Below are 21,388 nucleotides of genomic sequence, written 5' to 3' on the forward strand. Positions count from 1 at the left end.
GTAAGTCATCTCAAATCCTTTCTCAAAGGACACAGGGTAAAAATAAACAAACAAAAAACCCTGAATGATACTGGAAATTTTTATTAGATCATCTTTTGAATCTTCCAACAAGTGTTGGACTAAAATTATGTATTAGTATTTCATGTATGTCTAAACAGCTTTAATTGCTTGGGGTTAAGATAAATGTTTAGGAGGTTTTGGTGGGTTGACGGTAATAGAACACTTTACAATATTCAGGAATTTAAAGTACTTTTTCTAAGAATAAAAAAATTATTTATACTGTAATTCCCAATCAAAACTTCCCATTTATAATGATAAGGTTTAGGGAAATGTACTAAAAGACTATGACATTTTCAGTCATAGGTGATCTAAAGATGCATGTTATCATTTCTTAAAGGAAGAGAAATTTATAGTAGGAAGAATGCACATTAAAGCAAAATGCTATTGCAAACAATTTTGAATGGAAACAGCATGGGGTAGATTTCAAAATAGAGTTTATATAAATTTTATTTTAATGCCAAAACAATACCCACAAAAGTGACTTGCTTGCAGGGCTTCCTCCAGTAGCCTGAGTGTCTAAAGCAGTGGTTCTCAAACTTAAGCCAGCTCAGGATCACAGAGGATTTTGTCAAATACAAGTCTCGGGTAGGGCTGGGTGATTTCAGTATCTGACAAGTTCCTATGTGATGCTGAGGCTTCAGGTCCAGGACCATGCTTTGAGAACCACCAGCAAAGAGCATGAGCTTGTTCCTTAATAGAGATAATTATAGCTTTCTTCAAGTTTTACAGTTCCTTAGAATGAGACATTTTCTGCATGCATACTATATTAGGCAACGTGATTACAAATTATATTTTTGTTATAGCAACTTTGATTTTTAACATTAACAGCAAAATGGAAAGATTTTATGTCTTTAATATGCTAGCAATTCACATTCATTGCAAGAAGTTAAAACAATTCATATTGAAATATATGAAACAGAAAATAAACATTCTTCACCCAAACTACTTCTCAAAGATAACCACTGTTAACCATTTGCGGTATAACCTTCCATAATTTTTTTTCTCTGCAGTTTTAAGCTTATATATGCAAATGGATATATTTTTATTTTTGCAAAATAACCAGCCCTGTAATCTGAGTTCACATATACGTAGAATGTATGTAGAATTGTCTGCATAATATTCTACCACATGGATGGGCCACAAATTATTTAATCTCTTCCCTCAACTGAGAGACACATTGTTTCCTTCTTTCCAGCATTAGACACAATGTACTTAATGGTAAAAATATTTTGAACATCTTTTGTGATTTGAGAAACTTAAAACAATTTACATGTTATATGGGTAAGCAATTATAATATGAAAGATGACTGTTTTGTACTTTTTTTTTTTTTTTGAGACGGAGTCTTGCCCTGTCACCCAGGCTGGAGTGCAGTGGCACGATCTCGGCTCACTGCAAGCTCTGCCTCCTGGGTTCACGCCATTCTCCTGCCTCAGTCTCCTGAGTAGCTGGGACTACAAGCGCCCGCCACCGCGCCTGGCTATTTTTTTGTATTTTTAGTAGAGACGGGGTTTCACTGTGGTCTCGATCTCCTGATCTCGTGATCTGCCCGCTTCAGCCTCCCAAAGTGCTGGGATTACAAGCGTGAGTCACCGTGCCCGGCCTGTACTTTATTTTTTAAGACTTTATGAATGATATTGACAAAAAGAATGTCTTCTACTCACATTATGGCTTCCTTCTGTGGAAGCTTCAGGGGTATGTACATATATAGTTGGACTAATGTGATCATTTCAAAATGTCCAATATATTCTTTAATCTATGTCATGGATTTAGGTTGTGGACCTTGATCGTGGGTTAGTATTGAATGCAGAAGGAAGGTACCTCCAAGATTCATATGGAAATCCTCTTCGAATTAAACTAGGAGGAGATGGTCGAACCATTGTGGGTAAGGGAGAATGGTTTTTAAAGAATAAAAGCCTACTGAATTAGCCATAGAATTACAGCTTCTATCTTCCTTCTCCCCCTCATTTATAATGAATGGTCATGGGTTAGTTACTTTTACCCATGTGAGAAGAAGAGCCTCAAAAGAGGCAGAACTTGGTGTTTCCCCCAGAGAGCGTTAGTTCTCTTCCTGCAGGCTGCACCCTCTAGAAAATGTGGCCCTTTACTTTGTTCTTAAATTGGCCCTTTCAGAGGAGGGGCCCACAAACTACAACCTGTAGGTTGTAGCCCACTACCTATTTTTGTAAGACCCATGAGCTCAGAATAGTTTTTACATTTTTAAATGATTGCCAGAAAAAAGAATATTTTGTGGCATGATAATTACATGAAATGCACATTTCAGTGTCCATATTCAAAGTTTTACTGGAACACAATACACTCACTTAATTATGCATTGTCTAACTCATTTTTTATGTGTTGTTTATGTATTGTCTATCTTCTTTTTTGCACTCTAAAAGCTGATTGAGTAGTTGCAATAGAGACCATATGGCCTATGAGGCTTAACATATTTGCTTCCTGGCCGTTTACAGAAGAAGTTTTCCACCTTTAATCCAAAGTAACACTTTTCCCCCTTAGGCATAGGAATGAGGCAAAGGAAAGTATTTCTTCCTTTGCTAGACACAAGAGTTATCTCAGGATCGTGGAGCATACTGATGCAATATTCATTTATCCCTTTGCCTTTTACTGATTAAAACATGATAATACATAAGCTTTGAGAAGACACTTATTGCTTGCTTTTTATTTTCTCTGGATTGCTTCACCTTGTTGCATAGCTATTGGTTGATTTTGTTTCAGATCTGGAAGGGACCCCCGTGGTGAGTCCTGACGGCCTCCCACTCTTTGGGCAGGGGCGACATGGCACACCTCTGGCCAATGCCCAAGATAAGCCAATTTTGAGTCTTGGAGGAAAGCCGCTGGTGGGCTTGGAGGTCATCAAAAAAACCACCCATCCCCCTACCACTACCACGCAGCCCACCACTACTACGACGCCCCTGCCTACCACTACAACCCCGAGGCCCACCACTGCCACCACCCGCCGCATGACCACCACCCGCCGCACGACCACCAGGCGTCCAACAACCACAGTCCGAACCACTACGCGGACAACCACCACCACCACCCCCAAACCCACCACTCCCATCCCCACCTGTCCCCCTGGGACCTTGGAACGGCACGACGATGATGGCAACCTGATAATGAGCTCCAATGGGATCCCAGAGTGCTACGCTGAAGAAGGTAACTGCCTTTGTTCTAATGCTAACTACTTACCAGGCACACTAGCACGCCGCAACTCAGAGCAGGGTGGCAGAGCCTGCAGGGGAGGGATGAGCACCGTGCACAGCAAAGCAGCAACCCGATGCATTTTTGGTCCCAGCAGATTTGTTTGACAGTACCATGCCACAGCTAAGGTTGGAAGACTTAGCAAATAAAAATATTACATGGGACATATTTATATGAAAAAATTATTTCCTGTTCACTTAAAGTCAGATTTAACTGGGCATCTTTTGTTTACTTGGTGATGCTTATCACAACCCAAGTCAAGAATTTAGCTGAAACTTGTGACATTATTTGTTTGGACTAGCATTTCCCAAAGTGTGTTCCAATGGATATTGTAGATTAGTGGTTGTAATATATATGTATATACTTAAAAGGTTCTGTGATTAGCTATGTGATTTAAACAAGGTTGGATAAGTTTCTTACTGTTGTAACACTTAGATCACTGAATAGTCTTGTTGAGAATCTCCAAGAAAAGGAATGTTTCCCTAGCATGTTCGGCAGCTGAGCACTTTTTTGATCAGCCCTCCTTTGGAGAATGCCAATCCTCATGTAGCTGGGCTTCCTGTGGGAGTGTGGGCTTTCCACTGGGTAAGAATGTGCCATTTTCCCTTCTCTGCTGATCTGCACTATCCTGCCGCCCCTGATGTAAGTCTGTCTTCCTTCTGAAAATGGCTTGTTCTCCCTGAAGAGCAGGAGCTAGAAGACCTTTATCCAGGCCATCGTGGAGCCCGTATATCAATATATCTCCATCTTTTCTGCTCAGTCCCCTGCTCAAGCTGCTTTGGAAGAAGTCATTCTAGATTTGCATCAGGCATGGAGGAGAGAGATTCATCTTCTTTCCCTCAGTTTGAAATGAATTGCAATGACAATTATAAAGCTTAAGTCTTTTTAAACCAAGGCAGAGTGAAGATGTTTCCTTTCAGGAATCAAGCTGGAATTCTTATGCAACGTTATTGACCATGATAAGCCCAATCAGTTTGAACATGAATACTGTATCCAAAATTGGAATTCTGTTGGAAGTTAGCCTTTCCATGAAAAAGTTACAAATAAACAGGAAAACTTGACACATCTAAAAAATTCACACCAAAAAAACATGGAAACACATACAGAGGGAGAGGAACAATGGGAAGAAAATTTCTACTCTGTCCATTGACCCAGTGAGTATAAATTTGAATTTACCTTTGAATTTCTAGTATTGACATCTGACTTCTGCATGCATTAATGTGTTTAATTTTAAAGACTGAAATATAATTAAAACATAATAATTGGTCATAAACAAAAATTGACTATTTTGGATTTGATTTTAATTACAGCTGCTATTATTTCACATTTTATTTTGTCTGCTTTTATTTAGGCCTTCCAACATGTTCTCTTCATTTACTTTATATTTTTGGACTTTTATTTGGCATGAAAGTCAATATTTTTCCTGGCATTTTTGCCCCTTATTTTCTTTTCAAATCATGACATATATATGTTCACTCCTGTCCAGTCTCCTGATTCCCTAGTCGAAGCTAAAGAATAATTTTCCTCTGGACAGCATTTGAAAATAAGTACAAATCAATACAAAGTCTTATGGAAAAGTTAAATGTGGGGACAGTAACGTATCATCCTCATATCACATTTTAATGCACTATAATTTGTTAGTTTAAAAAGACTTCCATATGCCCTTTCTTATTTCTACTGTTTCACTAACAACTTCATTAAACATTTTCTTCTTTATTAACTGTAATCATAGTTATTTTTATCTTTTAATCTTTTTAAACCACTTTCTTGATGTATGCATAGAAAAAGTTCTGCATATTTAATCCATACATGTCGATGAGTTTGGGATAAGAATACATTCACAAAATCATCATCCCGCTAAGGCCACAGACACATCCATCACCTCCCAAAGTTCCCTCCCACTCCCACTCCTTTATTGTTAGTATTCTTCTTTTTTCTTTCTTTATAGTAAGAGCACTCACCATGAAAGTGGTCTTTTTTTGTGATAAGAAATTAAATTTTTACTATTACAAAGATACATGCACATGTATGTTCATTGCAGCACTATTCACAATAGCAAAGAGATGGAGTCAACCCAAATGCCCATCAACGATAGACTAGATAAAGAAAATGTGGTCCATATATACCATGGAATACTATGCAGCCATAAAAGGAATGAGATTATGTGCTTTGCAGGGACATGGATGGAGCTGGAAGCCATTGTCCTCACCAAATTAACACAGGAACAGAAAACTAAACACCGCATGTTGTCACTTATAAGTGGGAGCTGAACAATGAGAACACATGGACACAGGGAGGTGAACAACATACAGTGGGGCCTGTCAGAGGGTCAGGTAGGGAAAGAGAGAGCATTGGGAAAAATAGCTAATGCAAGCAGGGCTTAATACTTAGGTGATGGGTTGATCTGTCCAGCAAACCACCATGGCACATGTTTACCTGTGTAACAAACCTGCACATCCTGCACCTGTACCCCAGAACTTAAAAATAAAAATTAAAAAAAGAAATTAAATTTTAAAAATGTATTAATACTAGCTCTGTTGAGATAAAATTCATATACCATAAAGTTCATTCTTCTAAAGTTAGTGGATGTTAATATATTTGCAGTTGTGCAATCATCACCACTATTAGATTCCATAATATTTTCATCACCCCAGGAGAAACTCCGTACTCATTAGCAGTCAGCCCTCATTCCTCCCTCCTCCCAACCCATGGAAACCACTAACATACTTTCTCTCTCTATGGATTTACCTATTTGGGACATTTTGTATAAATGGAATCATGTCATATGTGGCTTTTTGGGTCTGGCTTCTTTCACTTAGCATAATTGTTTTCAAGATTCATTCACATTATAGAATACATCAGTACTTCATTTTTTTTATTCCATTGTATGGATATACAGCATTTTTTCCATTCATCAGTCAGTGGTCATTTGGGTTATTTCCACTTTTTGGTTATTGTGAATAATGCTGCCTTGAACATTTGTTTTGTTTGTTTGGTTTTGTTCTACTTGATCTGACTTCTCTGTTGGATAATAAACTCCTTGCCGTTGAGACAATGTCTTCTGCTTCATCTCTAATTCCTTGTGGTACCTAAGTATGTACCTTTGGATATCCAAGCAAGACCTTAAGGTATAGGCATTTTCCATGTCCTAAAAGCCAGTGCTCTTTTTTTTTTTCAGGTTCTGTATCTACAGCAAATCTGATAATAGATGATATATATGGAATGTGATGAGCCAAATGAACATCTTCAAGAATTTGTAGCATGACCTTGTTAAAAGTTGCAGAAAAACATCAGTCATTATGGAAAACAGATCTTCCCCACCACAGCTGGGTCTCCAGATAGAAAATACTGAGAAATTCAAAAATTCATTTGAGCTGGACCAACTGTACAATGTGCAAATATCCCTGAGTTTCAAATGGCTGTCATTTACCTTCTGTCTCTAAACTTCTACTGAGAATAATTTTTAAAAATATTTTTTAATATCTCTGGAGCAAAAGCCTTACTTCTTTGGTGACATTTTTCACTTATTTTTTTCATGCCTACTTGATAAACTACTGAAGAGAATAAACAAAACGACTATGGTTGATGGCTGGCAACTATGTTTATGTGAAGAGGCTGAAGCTTTTCACATTTGTGCTGAGTTGACTTGTAAAATATCCAGTTTTACATAGTTCTGAATGGTTTAAAATGACATTCAGGTGGGCCAAAGTAAGGTGGTCAACTTTTTTTTTAATTGTAAATATATTTCATTACATCTGAAAGTTATTTTTACTTGGAGCCAGGATGGTCCTATTTTAGAAAAATTATGCCTATGTTTATTTGGTCTTAAGAAAAAGAACACCAAAATCACCCAGTAGATTGTTTACTTAATGCCAGAGGACTTAACTGTCACTCATCTCAGGAAGTGAACTCATTTGCTGGTAAAAGCATCATTTCTGTGGCCTGCTGCATGCACTGGAGTATTTCAGCACCTCAAGGAGTTACCCATAACACCAGAGTCCATGAAGGAAATGATATACTTTTCCCTTTTCTTGTTCACCCTGTGATGCAAAAACCTTACAATGTATTTGTTTTTTATCTGGCGAAAAGCAATAAGGAAAAGAAATGACACTGAACTGATAATGAGGAAAAGCAAGACGACATTCCTAAAGGTTAAATTGACAACGGAAAGAAAATGGTAGGCCAGGAAACAATGGCAAGATAATCCCAAAGTTTACAGGGTGTGAACCTGAAAACTGATTTGAATAAGCTCAGAAGTAATTTGTCTTGGATCCCAGGTATATTGACATCGGAATGACCAAAGGAAAGTTTGTGTTTAATAGTTTTTCATGAAATGGCCATTCCACCCCTAAACGGATGGATAATTTACAACTTCTCTCTGCTTAACATTCATTGGCTGCATCAGAACACACCAGAGTCATTGCCTCAAGGGCCATCTCTTGGGCCTCAGAATAGGAGCTGGGGGCTTCTTACTGTGATCCCAGGAGGGCTGGACAGACTACTCGAGGTTGCCATTGCCCTTTGTGGGTGGAGTTTGTTTTTACAATGTAATATTCATGTCATTCAAACTAGGCTAAAAAGGCTGGTAGAATAATGACATAGGAGTTTATATACCTTCTACTTCAATTTCCCCTTAATTACACTGTGGAATGGTGATTCTAATAGAGCATCTTCATATTTACAAATAATTTTATTGGTTAGTTCAACTTTTAAGAAGTGGAGGCAGTTTTATGTAGTATAAAGTAAGTAGTCTTTGGAGCCAGAGTACCTGAAGTTCACATTCTCTTTTTGCTGTCTTTTACCATCTGCATGTCTCAGGCATGCTGTAAATCCTCCCAGAGCCTTGGTGTCCTTGGCTGATGTATTAGTCCGTTTTCATACTGCTATAAAGATACTACCTGAGACTGGATAATTTATAAAGGAAAGAGGTTTAATTGACTCACAGTTCTAAATGGCTGGGGAGACCTCAGGAAACTTACAATCATGGCAGAAGGGGAAGCAGGCACATCTTGCATGGTGGCAGGCGAGAGAGAGAGAGAGCGAGAGCGAGAACGAGAGAGCAAGTGTGCAGGAAAAACTACCATTTATAAAACCATCAGATCTCGTGAGAATTTACTTACTATCATGAGAACAGCATGGGGGAAACTGCCCCCATAATCCAATCACTTTCCACCAGATCCCTCCCTGGACATGTAGGTATCATGGGGATTATAATTTAAGATGAGATTTGGGTGGGGATACAGCCAAACCATATCAGCTGAGAAGTGGGTATTTATAAGCTCAATGTATCTCAAGCGTTTGTTGTGAAATTATATATACATAAAAGTGGCTGATACACAGAAGACATCTGGGAAATCATCCACTAGTCACTTCTTCCTGTTTTCCCCACCTTGCCCCCTTTTGAGGGTGCATTAAGTTTAGAGAGTTATATATAATTGCTGTGGACTTCAGGTCAAAGGGAGGAAAGGAATTCCTACAATTTTTTTTTTTAGCTATAAAACCTTTTGCCTCAAGATTTTATCAGCTACAGTGAGATGTTCTCCTTTTTACAGCTACATCTGTATCTCCCAAGTAGAGAAATAGTATAATCAATTCCATCACATCTTTCCCAAAAGACTTCTGCTTAAACTACCCTGATAATGGAGGTGAAGATGCCTTTTATGCTTAAATCACTCACCTTTCTTAAATCACTCATATGTTACTTATGCTTATAATATCGGTTTAGTCATTATGGTAATTTTAATAGTTCTTCTAACCAGGGTTTCCTGGCTTTTCCAAAAATCACATCTGAAATTTTATATTACATTTAAAGTATAATTCTGTAGTCAAAATAGATCTATTGGTTAGTGCAGCCCAATCTGTAAAGAGAAATTTGCAATGATTGGCATATGTTTCCAAATTTCCTATGCAAATTAAGAAATCTGATTTATCTCCTGAGTCAGTGAGAGTGGGTGGGAACTCAGTAGGAAGTGGAGAAGCACAAGGAACTCTCATTGGTAGAGTATGCCAAGTTGGGATGTAGAAGAGGTAGGAAATTACCCTGCTTCTAGAATATTCCAGAAGCAAGATGGAGGAGGTGGAGGAATGAAGACTGATGAACAGGGGAGTTCACATGTGAGGGGCTTTTTGTCACCATCCTGAGCACCAACCGCCCACTCTCTTCTGTCTCTCGTGACTGCTTCCTGAGAGCGCCTGCTGTGGCATGAGGGGCCAGGGGCCTTCCCTCAGCATCAGAGCCCTGCAGGCATGCGGGCGAGTGGGCTGAGGTGGTGGGAGGGAGGTGAGAGAGAGCTTGGTGGTGCTGAGGAGTCTGGGAACGTGGAGTGGGGTGTTTGCTCCTAATGGGGCAGGCATTTGTATCGCCCTTTCCTGGGCCCAAAGGAGAGAAAGTCTGGGTTCCATTTCAGTGCTTTGATGATTTTCCTCCTGAAAAAATTATGGAGACTCTGGCCTTGGGGACTTGTTTTCATGACCTGCTTGAGGTGAATGAATTGTCACGCTCTGGGGCCTGCTTCTGAGAGAACCCTGGAGAAGGAGCGCTGGATGACCGGTCCTTTTCTCTGTCCTCACTAGATGAGTTCTCAGGCTTGGAGACCGACACTGCAGTACCTACGGAAGAGGCCTACGTTATATATGATGAAGGTACAAACTGGCTTTTGAAAAATTATTTGCACACTTTCTTTCCTAATCAAAGGATCTGATTGTAACTATTGAGTGGATGATCTTGATGGAAGTTTCCTTTAGAGCTTTGGGCCGGTGGCGATGCTGAGGGCTGGCTTAGGGAAGGGTGGTTGTACCCCACGCTTCTTTGTCACCCCCAAATGCATATTTGATCTAAGAAAAACTGTGTGCTTAACACGCAGATGCAGCTTCCCATCTGGTCCCTGTGCTCCCCGTTCCCTCCCTCCCCACCCTCCTTGGACCCAAGGAATTCTGGAGCTATCCATCTGGGCTCCCCTTCAACCTTTATTTATAAAACTTACTTGTTTAACCAAGTCCAACTTCCTTACTTAGCTCTTCTCTTTCTCATTCCTTTCTTTTCTCTCCTTTTCTAATTACATAAAATATGTGATGCTTAGATCTGTTGATTTCTTATCATAGAATCTTTTCAAGGGTAGGTTTGTAAGATTAGGATCAGAGGCCGGCCGCAGTGGCTCAAGCCTGTAATCCTAACACTTTGAGAGGTCAAGGAGGGAGGATCACTTGAGCCCAGGAGTTCAAAAGCCGCCTGGGCAACATAACAAGACCCTATCTCTACGAAAAATTAAAAAATTAGCCAGGTATGGGAGTACACACCTGTAGTTCCAGCTACTTGAGAGGCTGAGACAGGTGGATTGTTTTCAGCCCAGGAGTTTGAGCTATGATGGCACCACTGCACTCCAGCCTGGGTGAGAGAGCAACACCCCATTTCAAACAATAAAACACTTTTTTTTTTAAGGTTAAGAATACAAAGTGCCTTGGCCAGCATCTGGGAGAGTCATTCAATAAGTGGTAACTAATGGTATTATTACACTTAGGACCTTGTGATTGTTTTGTGTGATTTGGAAGTTGCCTCTGCAGTTGAAGAAGTTCTTAAAGGAATCTTGTCCACACCCAGTGCCGGCCTTTGACACCAGGGCTCAGGATTCTCACTTTTGAGGTCCACCTTTTCTGCAATTATTCATAGCTCTAATTGTCTTAAATCACAACTGTGCAAACAATGTCACCTTTGATGTGTTACTTATTCATAATAAAGCTCGATGTAGTGGTTTAATCCCAAGGTTTTCAAACAAAAACTGACTTAAAAGAAAAACAGCAGATGTTAGAAAGCAAACGAAGATTTTTTTAGCACCTTTGAAAATACTAAGCATCTTTCTTATCTTTGAACAGTTTGAAAAAGGGGCAGTTTTATTTTCTTTTTCAAATGTTAAAGGATTAGTTGTCTTGGCAGGATTAATCCCACCCCCCATGCCCAGAAAAAGTTCATACATGGGAGAAAAAAGAATTTTTTTTTTTTTGAGATGGAGTCTCGCTCTGTCGCCAGGCTGGAGTGCGGTGGCGTGATCTTGGCTCACAGCAACCTCTGCCTCCTGGGTTCAAGTGATTCTTTTGCCTCAGCCTCCTGAGTAGCTGGGACTACAGGTGTGCGCCACCATGCCCAGCTAATTTTTGTATTTTTAGTGGAGACGGGCTTTCACCATGTTGGCCAGGATGGTCTTGATCTCCTGAACTTGTGATCCACCTGCCTCGGCCTCCCAAAGTGCTGGGATTACAGGCGTGAGCCACCACACCTGGCCAAAAAAAATTTTTTTAAGAAAAAATTTCAAGGTTATTTTTTGATGTTACCTTTTATTCTCTAAAAGGGAACATTATGCAGGTAGAGCATGGCTTTGGGCCAGTGCCATGAGCTACAATGCTACAGTGGATGGATTCTAAGGTTCTCTCCAGCTCTGAGTCTAAAACCCCATTTTTCTGGTCATATGTGTTTCTTTTTGCCTTTTCTCTCTTCTGTCTGCAGCTTCTTTTCTGCAGGGACAGAAATGGGAAGAAATAGTATTTTAGTAGAAACAAATTACGTTTGGGCATAACATTTATTTTGGTGTGTGTGTGTGTGTGTGTCTGTGTGTGTGTGTGTGTCTGTCTGGGTTTCAGCCTACAGTTGAATGTAAGAAGGTATCATTTGACTATAGACAGTGCTCCTTTTCTGGCAGTGCCCAATTACAGAGGCTTCATATCATTTCAGATTATGAATTTGAGACGTCAAGGCCACCAACCACCACTGAGCCTTCTACCACTGCTACCACACCGAGGGTGATCCCAGAAGAAGGCGCCATCAGTTCCTTTCCTGAAGAAGAATTTGATCTGGCTGGAAGGAAACGATTTGTTGGTAAATATAATGTCCTTAATCAGAGAAACATGGGTTTTTAACTTTTGGTCTTTGAAGAAGAGCATTACTAATCTTTTGGCCTCGCCAAGGCAGTGCATTTTGAGAAGTTTTCCCAGAATGAAGTTTCCACTGGGGATAATTGAGTGAGTCAGTCTTATGTAGATATGTATTATTTTGCTTTCTGCCAAAATCAGAAGAGGGGAGGATTTGGTGTCCAACAGAGAGAGCTGAGAGAGACTGCCTTGCATAGACTAAGAGTAAGAAACACTTAAAAACCATCTGGACCAGGGAACATGAGTGTTTTTATTGTAGCCAGTTTTTCTACGACAAGACTTACCACTGGGCCTTGTGTGTGTACTATCTGTTAGATTCTTCCTAAAAGGTTAGCTGCTTACTGAATTGAGCCACTAGTGCCTATAATGTCATGGAGGGGAAGCTTTTTTCTTTCATTATTTCCTATCACTTTCATTAGCTTCAAGGATTTGGGATCTAGAAATTCATTTTACTCTTCTTTCTCAGTAATTAAAACAGTTTCAATAGGAAATTCTGTGAAACTAAACTGCATTAAGTCTTGCAAGTCTTCTTTTCCCATGCCCTTAATGAACCTCATTAATGAGACAGCTGGATTAATATATTACTAAGTGGAGACAAGCAACAGCTTAAACTAATATCACACTTTTCTGTTTCCAAAACAACTGTTCTGCCATGAGCAGAGAACAGCTCTTGCTAGCCAAGATGTAGTGACTGAGTGTCTAAACCACACATACTTGAAGAACAAGAATATTAATTTGAGGTGGCGTTCCTGAGGCAGACACTAACACGGGTCTCTGGCATGCAGCTGCCAGGCTGCGTTTACCACATGCGCTGACTTCTCTCCCGGCAGTTCCATGACAGGAATTGAAATGCTTTCTGTGCTATTATTAGCTGTTCCACAGAACTCCTCTAAACGCTAAAGGCTTACTATTGTCTGGCTCTTTTCATAAGTCTACGACTCTCTAAAGCATAGGAGCCCACTCCCCAAACTTCCTGATAAGACCCATGGACAAGTTCTAAAGGCCTAGCTTCAGACTAATTTTTGGAAAACACTGCCTTAGCTGTGTCCCAGGGACTCTGTATCTTTGTTCTCATTAGTTACAAAGAACTTCTTGACTTCTGCCTTAGTTTCATTATTTGCCCAAAAGTCAAATAGAGAAGCTAAAAACTGCATTCAGTCCAAATAGCCACTGAGAATGACAACCTAGCACCAAAAGATACAGTGGAATCTTCAGAAATTGCCAGACATTGTTACTGGACATCACTTGAGAGTTTTGCATATATAAAGCCCCAATCCCAAGTCCTTGGCATTTCTAATTTAGTGGGATATAATAGAAAGAGTTAAGGGCTGGGGGTGACAGCCTGCTGTCTGATCCTTGCATAGTGGGCACTCTCAGCATTGGCAGGCGAGATGGTAACATGAGGCCATCGGTTCATATCCTGCCTTACTCCCAGGGCTGTGTATCCCCTGAAATAATGTATGTAGAAAAATCTTCAGCCATCTGTAAATGTGAGTAGCTGTTGTTATACTGAGTAGTAATGTTGTAGACAGTAGTTCAGGCCGGGCCTTATGCACAGATGCTCCAGATTGTTGTGGGGGTTTATGAAGCTCTAGGGAAGGCCACCCAGGGTTGAAGCTAAAGGCTGCATATCTTGATCAGTATAGATTTTTTCCTGGTCCCAAGATAGTCAAGGAAATGAACTGTGTTGAGAGAATGCTAGTAAAGTGTTGGGTGGGCCTGACTCACCCTTTTCCAAATGTGGGGCACAGGAATGGCAGCTAGCTGCAGGCTTATATTACATTGAATTATAGTTTCATGATCTCTCAAAACCACTTTGAGGGCATAGTCATTGATGTCCATGGGGCAATAGGATCTTTTGGAATTACCAGATTGAAAGACACAAACACATGGATCCATTAAGGAGAGCTGGGGGTGTGTTTCTGAGCTTGGCATCAAGGCTGATGGAGCCTCCGTCCAGCAGGAAGAGACTGAATGGTGGGTCTGACTCTGTGGAACAGATGCTATGTTTCTGCCTCCAGAAAAAGCCTCCAGCAATCCAGTTGGTTATCTCTGTTCTTTTCCAGCTCCTTACGTGACGTACCTAAATAAAGACCCATCGGCCCCGTGCTCTCTGACTGATGCACTGGATCACTTCCAAGTGGACAGCCTGGATGAAATCATCCCCAATGACCTGAAGAAGAGTGACCTGCCTCCCCAGCATGCTCCCCGCAACATCACCGTGGTGGCCGTGGAAGGCTGCCACTCATTTGTCATTGTGGACTGGGACAAAGCCACCCCAGGAGATGTGGTCACAGGTGTGTCCTAAGCAGATATCAGAGTTCCCATGATCTGTAGGTGGGAAATGTGGACAATAAAGAATGGTGGATGAGTGGATGGGTGCATGCATGGATGAGTGGGTTGGATGGGTTGGATGGATGAATGGGATGATGGATAGATGTCTTCCTTCAACTGGATTAAATATAGGCAACAATGGAAGCCTCATGGGGTAGGGTAAGGAGTACTGGATGGAAGTCAGAAGTCCTAAATCCTTGTCCCAGATTGATTTGCATGATCTTGAGCTCGGTACTTCATCTTTCTGGGCCTTGATTTCCCCATATGCAAAACATCACTACATCTCTAACATCCTGTAATCTTGCAAATGGCCAGGGGGTCCAGCTAGCCCCTTGCAGGATCAGATCCTGCAGTGAGCGTGACCATAAGCTCCCGCTGGGCCACACAGTTGTCCCTTTTTGGAGTCAGCCCTGGGCTTGTGCCTCTGCCTCTTTCTCTCCTTTCACGTCTGTTGGGTGCTTCCAGACAAATCTGGGTGCTTCTCAGTTCCTTATGTGGGAATAGGAGGTGATGAAAAAATGCCCAAGGATCTTGAGCCTCCTTGGCCTCTGAGATGTTTAAGTTCACTCTGCCAAGGACATATTTGAAGATACATCTTGAAATTTAAGTTCTTATGGAAAGAGAATTGATATTTTCTGTGAATAGTTGCAAATTTTTTTTCTGGGCCTCTGAGCTGTGTAAGAGGAAGAAGTATGGCTGTGGCTGTGTGTGTCTCTGACTGGGAGGTAGCGGTCGCATTAGAGGTCAGAGTTTGACATTCTCTGCCATTATTGTGCTAGTGCAGTTCGCACAACTCAAAATTTCTAGTGCTTGTCTTGGTGTTCCCACTATTATATCTTACAATGAAAAAATGTGTCCAAGAATATCCAAAGAGCATCTTCTCTTGTGGAATTTGTACAGCAGCGCAAAAGCTAGAATAAGGGACACAGAAAAGAAGGCTTCTAGGTGTTCTGCCAGGTGAGACTGAAGGGCGTGGGATGCAGGGAGGGTTTGGGATTAAGGGGTTCGAGTCTTTAGCAGAACTAAAAGTGCAGTCCTAGGTAGGTGCTACATGGACCGCCGTGAAGTCTGTGGTGTTCCAAATAGAATGCAAATCAATCAATGGAAGGAGGCAAGCTTGTAATCAAACATCCAGAAAAACTTTTTATTAATTGAACACACTTCAATTTTTAATTGCAATTAAATTTTTAAAAATTTAATTTTTAAAAGCAAGCAAGAAAGCATACAGAAAAATAATTTAAAACCTTACTTTAAGCTGTTTAGCTTTTGACCTCTTGCATAACAGATATTACTTAACATAAATATATCACTGCATCCTGATTCAAGGGGCTTCTAAGAAACATTGGCTGCAGAATGAGAGTGTATTGGCCCCACTAAACATGCCTCAAGGGTTCTTGCAGTGAAGAAGGAGCTTTCAGAGAACTCCCAACAAATGTCTCTGAGACTTAATTTAGATGTGATTTCTGTATTGTCCTGTAGAGGTCGGGCTTCTGAAACACCCATGCCTAGGCATTCCAAGCCATTCAAAGCTCCCTAGAGCCTTAGTGTCCTCACATGCCCCACCCTGCACCTCATCCGAAACGAAACCTCAGAGCCCTAATCATGAGTACTCATGACACTAGCATAAATAATACGGATGAGGTGTTTATAAGGAACTCCCAATACAGAGCCGTGCCAACTCCTGTCAAGCTGATTACTGTGGAACACTGCAGCACATGACGCCCTGTGTTGTGGGGGAAAACACCAGACTCCACAAGGCTCAGAGAGAGAATAGCGGCAGCTCGTCATCCATTAGTGAACCAAACACCGGCTCTTTCATCTGCAGAACAATGAAGCCAAGTGAATACATCCTAAACTTAAACGGAGCATCACATTATCGGGCCCCCTGCAGGGCATTTGAATCCTGCTGGCTACATGGATGTTGTGTGCTCTGCTCATTTTCACCTGCCATTCTTTCTTTCACAAGCAGTCAAGTCAATGTGTAATGAGGTGGTGCCCGAACAGTGTGAAACTCCTAGAATTCCTGCCTGCAAACTGTTGCTTTCCCAAATCACTCCTAATGAATGAAGTTATTACTTTATTAGGAGTGATTCTGTAGGAAATCACCAACGTGATGACCTCTTAGTTTTTCAGGACCAGCTCATCAGTCACTTTCAGGACTGGTTTTGATGAGAACAACAGAGAGATCAGGAGTTATGATGTGCTCAGCAAGCACCTTATCAAAATCCCAAAGCCCTCAAAACCCAGACACAGGATCAGCTGAGAAACCAGTGCCTTACCTGGGAAACGCAGGGTTCTGATGGAAGCCAGAGGTCCAAGAGTCTAAGCTTTGCCAACTCCATCGGAAGCTGGGTTTCCATGGCACACGTGTGACCTCCGTCCCCTCTGGGGTGGGCCATTGTGTGCAGCACCAGTGGAAGCATGCAGGGCTTGACTGCACTGTGCCAGACGGGAAATGCCGTGAGGAGGGCAGCAACTCTTCCCAAGTTCAATGACTCTCCTCTAGGGAACAGTGTGGGGAGGGCTCCAGGGTCCAGTTCACCTGGCTTCCAGGCCCAGCTTGCCCATCTGTTAGTTGTGTGACACTAATCAGTGATCATAGGGTGCTAAATAAAATCACGTGTACCTCTTAGGTGCATTCGATGTTATTGATCTTTTCCTTCTTCTTAACTTGTGTGATCTCTCTCAACCTCTTCATCTCCTTGCAGGCTTGTACAACATTCAGTGGTGGAATTTCTCAAGGCTTGGTCCTGGGGCCTCTTTTCCTCTTGCTCTGTCTTCTCTCCCCTCAGAGTCTTAACCATGCACATGGTTTTAATTCATCTCAGAAATGAGTCATTGATTTATATCTCAAGGCCAGGCCATCCTCTCCTCTGAGCCCCAAATAGTAAAATCAGATGCAAATCGTAAAATCACTTGATGTCATCACTGGGATGTCTCCAGAGCATCTCAGACTTGGTGTATAAAAAATCAGACTCATCCTGGCTAACATGGTGAAACCCCGTCTCTACTAAACATACAAAAAAATTAGCTGGGCGTGGTGGTGGGTGCCTGTAGTCCCAGCTACTCGGGAGGCTGAGGCAGGAGAATGGTGTGAACCCGGGAGGTGGAGCTTGCAATGAGCTGAGATAGTGCCACTGCACTCCAGCCTGGGCAACAGAGCGAGACTTCGTCTCAAAAAAAAAAAAAAAAAAAAAAATCAGACTCACGATCCTTCCCATCCTTCCCATTCCCAAATCTGGCCCTTATCTGTGTTCCCATTTCAGAGAACTGTCCCACTTTCCACACATTTGCTCAAGCCTGAAGCCTTAGAAGCATCTTCAAGTCTCCTTCTATCTCACTTCTATATTCAACTCATCATTAAATCTGGCCAATGTTGCTGTCTGGATTCCTCTTGAACCCATCTATTTCTCTCCGTTAGATGCCGTGCTTATCTAAGCTATTGCCATCTCTCACCTGGTTACTGTAAGAGCTGTCTAACTAGACTGTCCCATCCACATCTGCACTCCCACACCCAATCCATTCGGCATTCTGCACAGGAGAGATGTGTTGAATATGCAGACCTAATTGTATAGGTTTAATGTCTTAACTGTCTTTCCCTTTCTTTTGGAATGAAAAGCAAAAGCCTAGCTTGGCTCAAGGGTGCTGCCTAGTTTTCCCATCTGTGCTGCTTCAGCTTCAGCTCATGTCACCCATTCCTGCCACTTATGGTTTCCAGCCACACTGCCTTCTCCCGGGTCCTCCCTCTTCAGTGTCTTGCCCAGGATTCCCACTACCTGGAATCCATCCCACCTCCTACCACACAGCTTATCTGCTTCTTATCCTTCAGATGTCAACTCCTTTTCTGTGACCCCAGGGAAGCTCTTTGTGTCCTCCATGGTGGGCCAGCTCCCGCTACACACCCTCTCACAGCATCGTGGACTGGTCCTGCAGAGCACTCAACTCAGCTGTGTCATTCTGTTTCCCAGTGCACCCTGCTGCTTCATGAGCTTCTGGTCACTACTTTATCTCCAGCTCTTAGTATAATGTCTGGCAAATAAGTAGTTGCACAACAAATATTTGTTGAATGAATCAATACTTGTGAACTTAGACAAGATATTTAACCTATTGCTAATACTCAGTTTCCTCATGTGTCAAAATGAGGAAGGCAATACCTACATACTAGGATCATGAGGATTAATCAAAGTCAAATTCAACTGAGAGTACCTAGTTGGCATAATGTTTGGCTCAAAGGAAGTGCTTGACAAATGTTTTCTCCTTCTGTGTACACATAAAAGACCTAGGATATGGGATGCGCTGAGCTGTGGGATGAACTTTACTTTGCCTCCTGGGACAGTTGTAAAGGCTGGGCAGGTGTCAGGGCCAAGGGTGCACCCACTGAGGTCTGTTATTAGCAAATAAGAGAGAGCAGGTTGGACAATAGAAAGAAGAGCTGCCTCACTGCTGTGATTAGACAGTGAGGGCAAGAGCAGCACAGATACTCAGCAATGAGAAATCGCAGGACAGCCTTCACCAAGTGGGCATGGGACCCCTGGGCGTGTGGGGTCTCTCAGCCCCGCACACATGCACAGCATCCACCAGCAACATTCTTCGTTTCCTGTGCAGGGCAATGGTGTACTATCTTACCCGGAAGTTCTTAAATACATGTGTGGAGGGCACTGCTTTTTTCTTCTACTTTTGTTTTTCTCTGTGTGATCAAGATGAGACGTGATTAGTTCTGAGGCGATGGGGAAGGCTGGGGAATGAGCAAGAGAAGTAGGGGGCCAGCAGGTCATCAGGAAGTGTCTTAGTTTTGTCATCCCCATCTGGATTCAGCAGAAGGTACCAGTGTTACATCCCATCCTGTCCCACAGTGCCGCGTGCCCTCCTTCCTGTAGTTCCCACGTGGAGCTGCACCTGCAGCTTTGCCTCACACCTGTCCTCAGTGGGTTACATCTTGTGTGTGACTTGGTTCCTTGGTGTCCATTGGGTTTTTCCTGTTTCCATTTTCAGGTTACTTGGTTTACAGTGCATCCTATGAAGACTTCATCAGGAACAAGTGGTCCACTCAAGCTTCATCAGTAACTCACTTGCCCATTGAGAACCTAAAGCCCAACACGAGGTATGATGTGTCAGTCATTTAGAAAAGATGAGACCCATGTGCATGGTTGCTGATTTGTTTTGGTTGGAAATGAAGGGAGGAATCAAAATGTTTTTGTGATTTCTTTGAATACCCTGTTTGGTTCTAATAGAATGTCAATGCATGCTTACCATATGTCATATAAGTTTCTTAGAAGAAATGACTGTATGTATTGTCATTGTTAGGCTATTGTGCTTATATTTTCCTCCCTGTTTACCTAAACACTACCTGCCATTAGGGAAAGAAAAGTTGTTACCTGTGTTGAAAGAATTGGTCCATTTTTAGTCCCAATATTGTGGCACTAGGCATCGTAACCTTCATATGTGAAAATGGAGCTGCAATCACTAAACACTTTAATGAACTGGTTCCCAAACTCTGTGACATAGAAGTTCACATCATTCAAGAAAGATGCATTTTACACATTTGTAGAGGTTATAAGCATGTCTTCATAAACTAGGCGTGGCTGGCCAGAGAATCATTTTGGAAGCCAGAGTTTATTGCCCTTGGCATGAAATAGGCAAAACTGGCTCCCAGGAGCACAAAGAGAGTGACTGTTCTTTCCCCTTTTATGCCATCTGGTTTTGGTGGTAATGACCCTCGGAAAGCTCCTGGGTGGGTGAGCATGGGAAAGCACCAAGCACTTGAGGGTCAAGAGTGGTGTGCTGGTAAACTGGCTCTCTGGGAAAAAACTTCCTTGGTTGATAGCATTTGCCAATTTCTATGGTGTAAATACTACCATTTTGGCCAATTTTAAGCCACCATGGGCTTGCAGACTTCCTGAATACTTAATGACTGGCTCTCACAAGCTGGTACAAATGGGTCCAGCAGACTGCTGTTGTGGGGAGCCACCATATTTGCCTAGCAAAGAGCTCGAAGTGAGGTGAGGGTGCACCCAAGGCCTCTCATTTTCTACACAGGCCGAGGAACATGGAGGAGGTTGGAACAAAATGGCCCTCATTAGACAGGCATGTGGTAAAGGGTGTAGAATCTGAACACTAGCTGTGGGCACCGAAAGGCTACTGAATGAGCTGTGAATTTTCCTCAAGACATTTTAATGTGCCATTTGGGCCCGCTTGAGCTGAGCTTTCATAAATTGTTATGAATTTTGGGATTTGGCAAATTAAAAGCAAGTAGTAAACCAGGAAACTGAGAAAGCACTTTTTAAAAACCTTTTCCCTAATAGTAATGGCAAGTTAATTTTTTAATCAATTAGAGAAAACAAAACCAACAAAATTAGAGAAAATGGAGTCAATGTCTTTTTTTTTTTTTTTTTTTTTTTTGGGCGTGTGCAGAGTGACAATGCTTTTGCAGCACAGCCCTAGTATCAAAAAGCCAAGAGGCCTTCCGGAGGCCTTGCCACAGAGCTACTTACAATAGAATCTGAATCACAGCCTCCTGACTCGCCGAGTCCAGCGTTCTTTCTACAACTTCTGCTGCCAGACTGATGTTGAGTTTTGAGTCATGTCAGGAGGGTTATGTAGGGCGATGGTTTACTTGTTATTTCAACAGGTATTAGAGAATGTGCATGGCTCATTCAGTCAGTCCTTACTACACACTTCCTGAGCGCAAGGTGGAACATCTGGGCTGGGCTGGGGAAAATACACATGGCCCTGCCCTCAAGGAGCTTACAGTCTGGTAGAAGAGGCAGATTTTTTAAAAAACAACATAAATATAAACCTCCCCTGGTGGGTGTACGTCTCCAAGTACATCATGCTTTGAGAGTATATAATGGGGGA

The 21,388-nt window shown here is 41.9% G+C and overlaps 1 protein-coding gene across 2 annotated transcripts in view; it reads left to right on the forward strand.

Moving 5' to 3' along the window:
- The window catches only part of FNDC1 (fibronectin type III domain containing 1), a 102,217-nt gene that overhangs the window by 67,061 nt on the left and 13,768 nt on the right, over window positions 1-21,388 (forward strand). For both annotated transcript variants that reach the window (XM_518834.8, XM_009452328.4), the window contains 6 exons: window positions 1,832-1,943; window positions 2,795-3,235; window positions 9,854-9,922; window positions 12,003-12,146; window positions 14,266-14,496; window positions 19,526-19,634. In XM_518834.8, the coding sequence (XP_518834.8) occupies window positions 1,832-1,943; window positions 2,795-3,235; window positions 9,854-9,922; window positions 12,003-12,146; window positions 14,266-14,496; window positions 19,526-19,634 (1,106 nt within the window). The remainder of the gene's footprint in view (window positions 1-1,831; window positions 1,944-2,794; window positions 3,236-9,853; window positions 9,923-12,002; window positions 12,147-14,265; window positions 14,497-19,525; window positions 19,635-21,388) is intronic.

Source organism: Pan troglodytes, chromosome 5, assembly GCF_028858775.2.
Source record: "Pan troglodytes isolate AG18354 chromosome 5, NHGRI_mPanTro3-v2.0_pri, whole genome shotgun sequence".
In the NCBI taxonomy this organism is placed as follows: Eukaryota; Metazoa; Chordata; class Mammalia; order Primates; family Hominidae; genus Pan; species Pan troglodytes.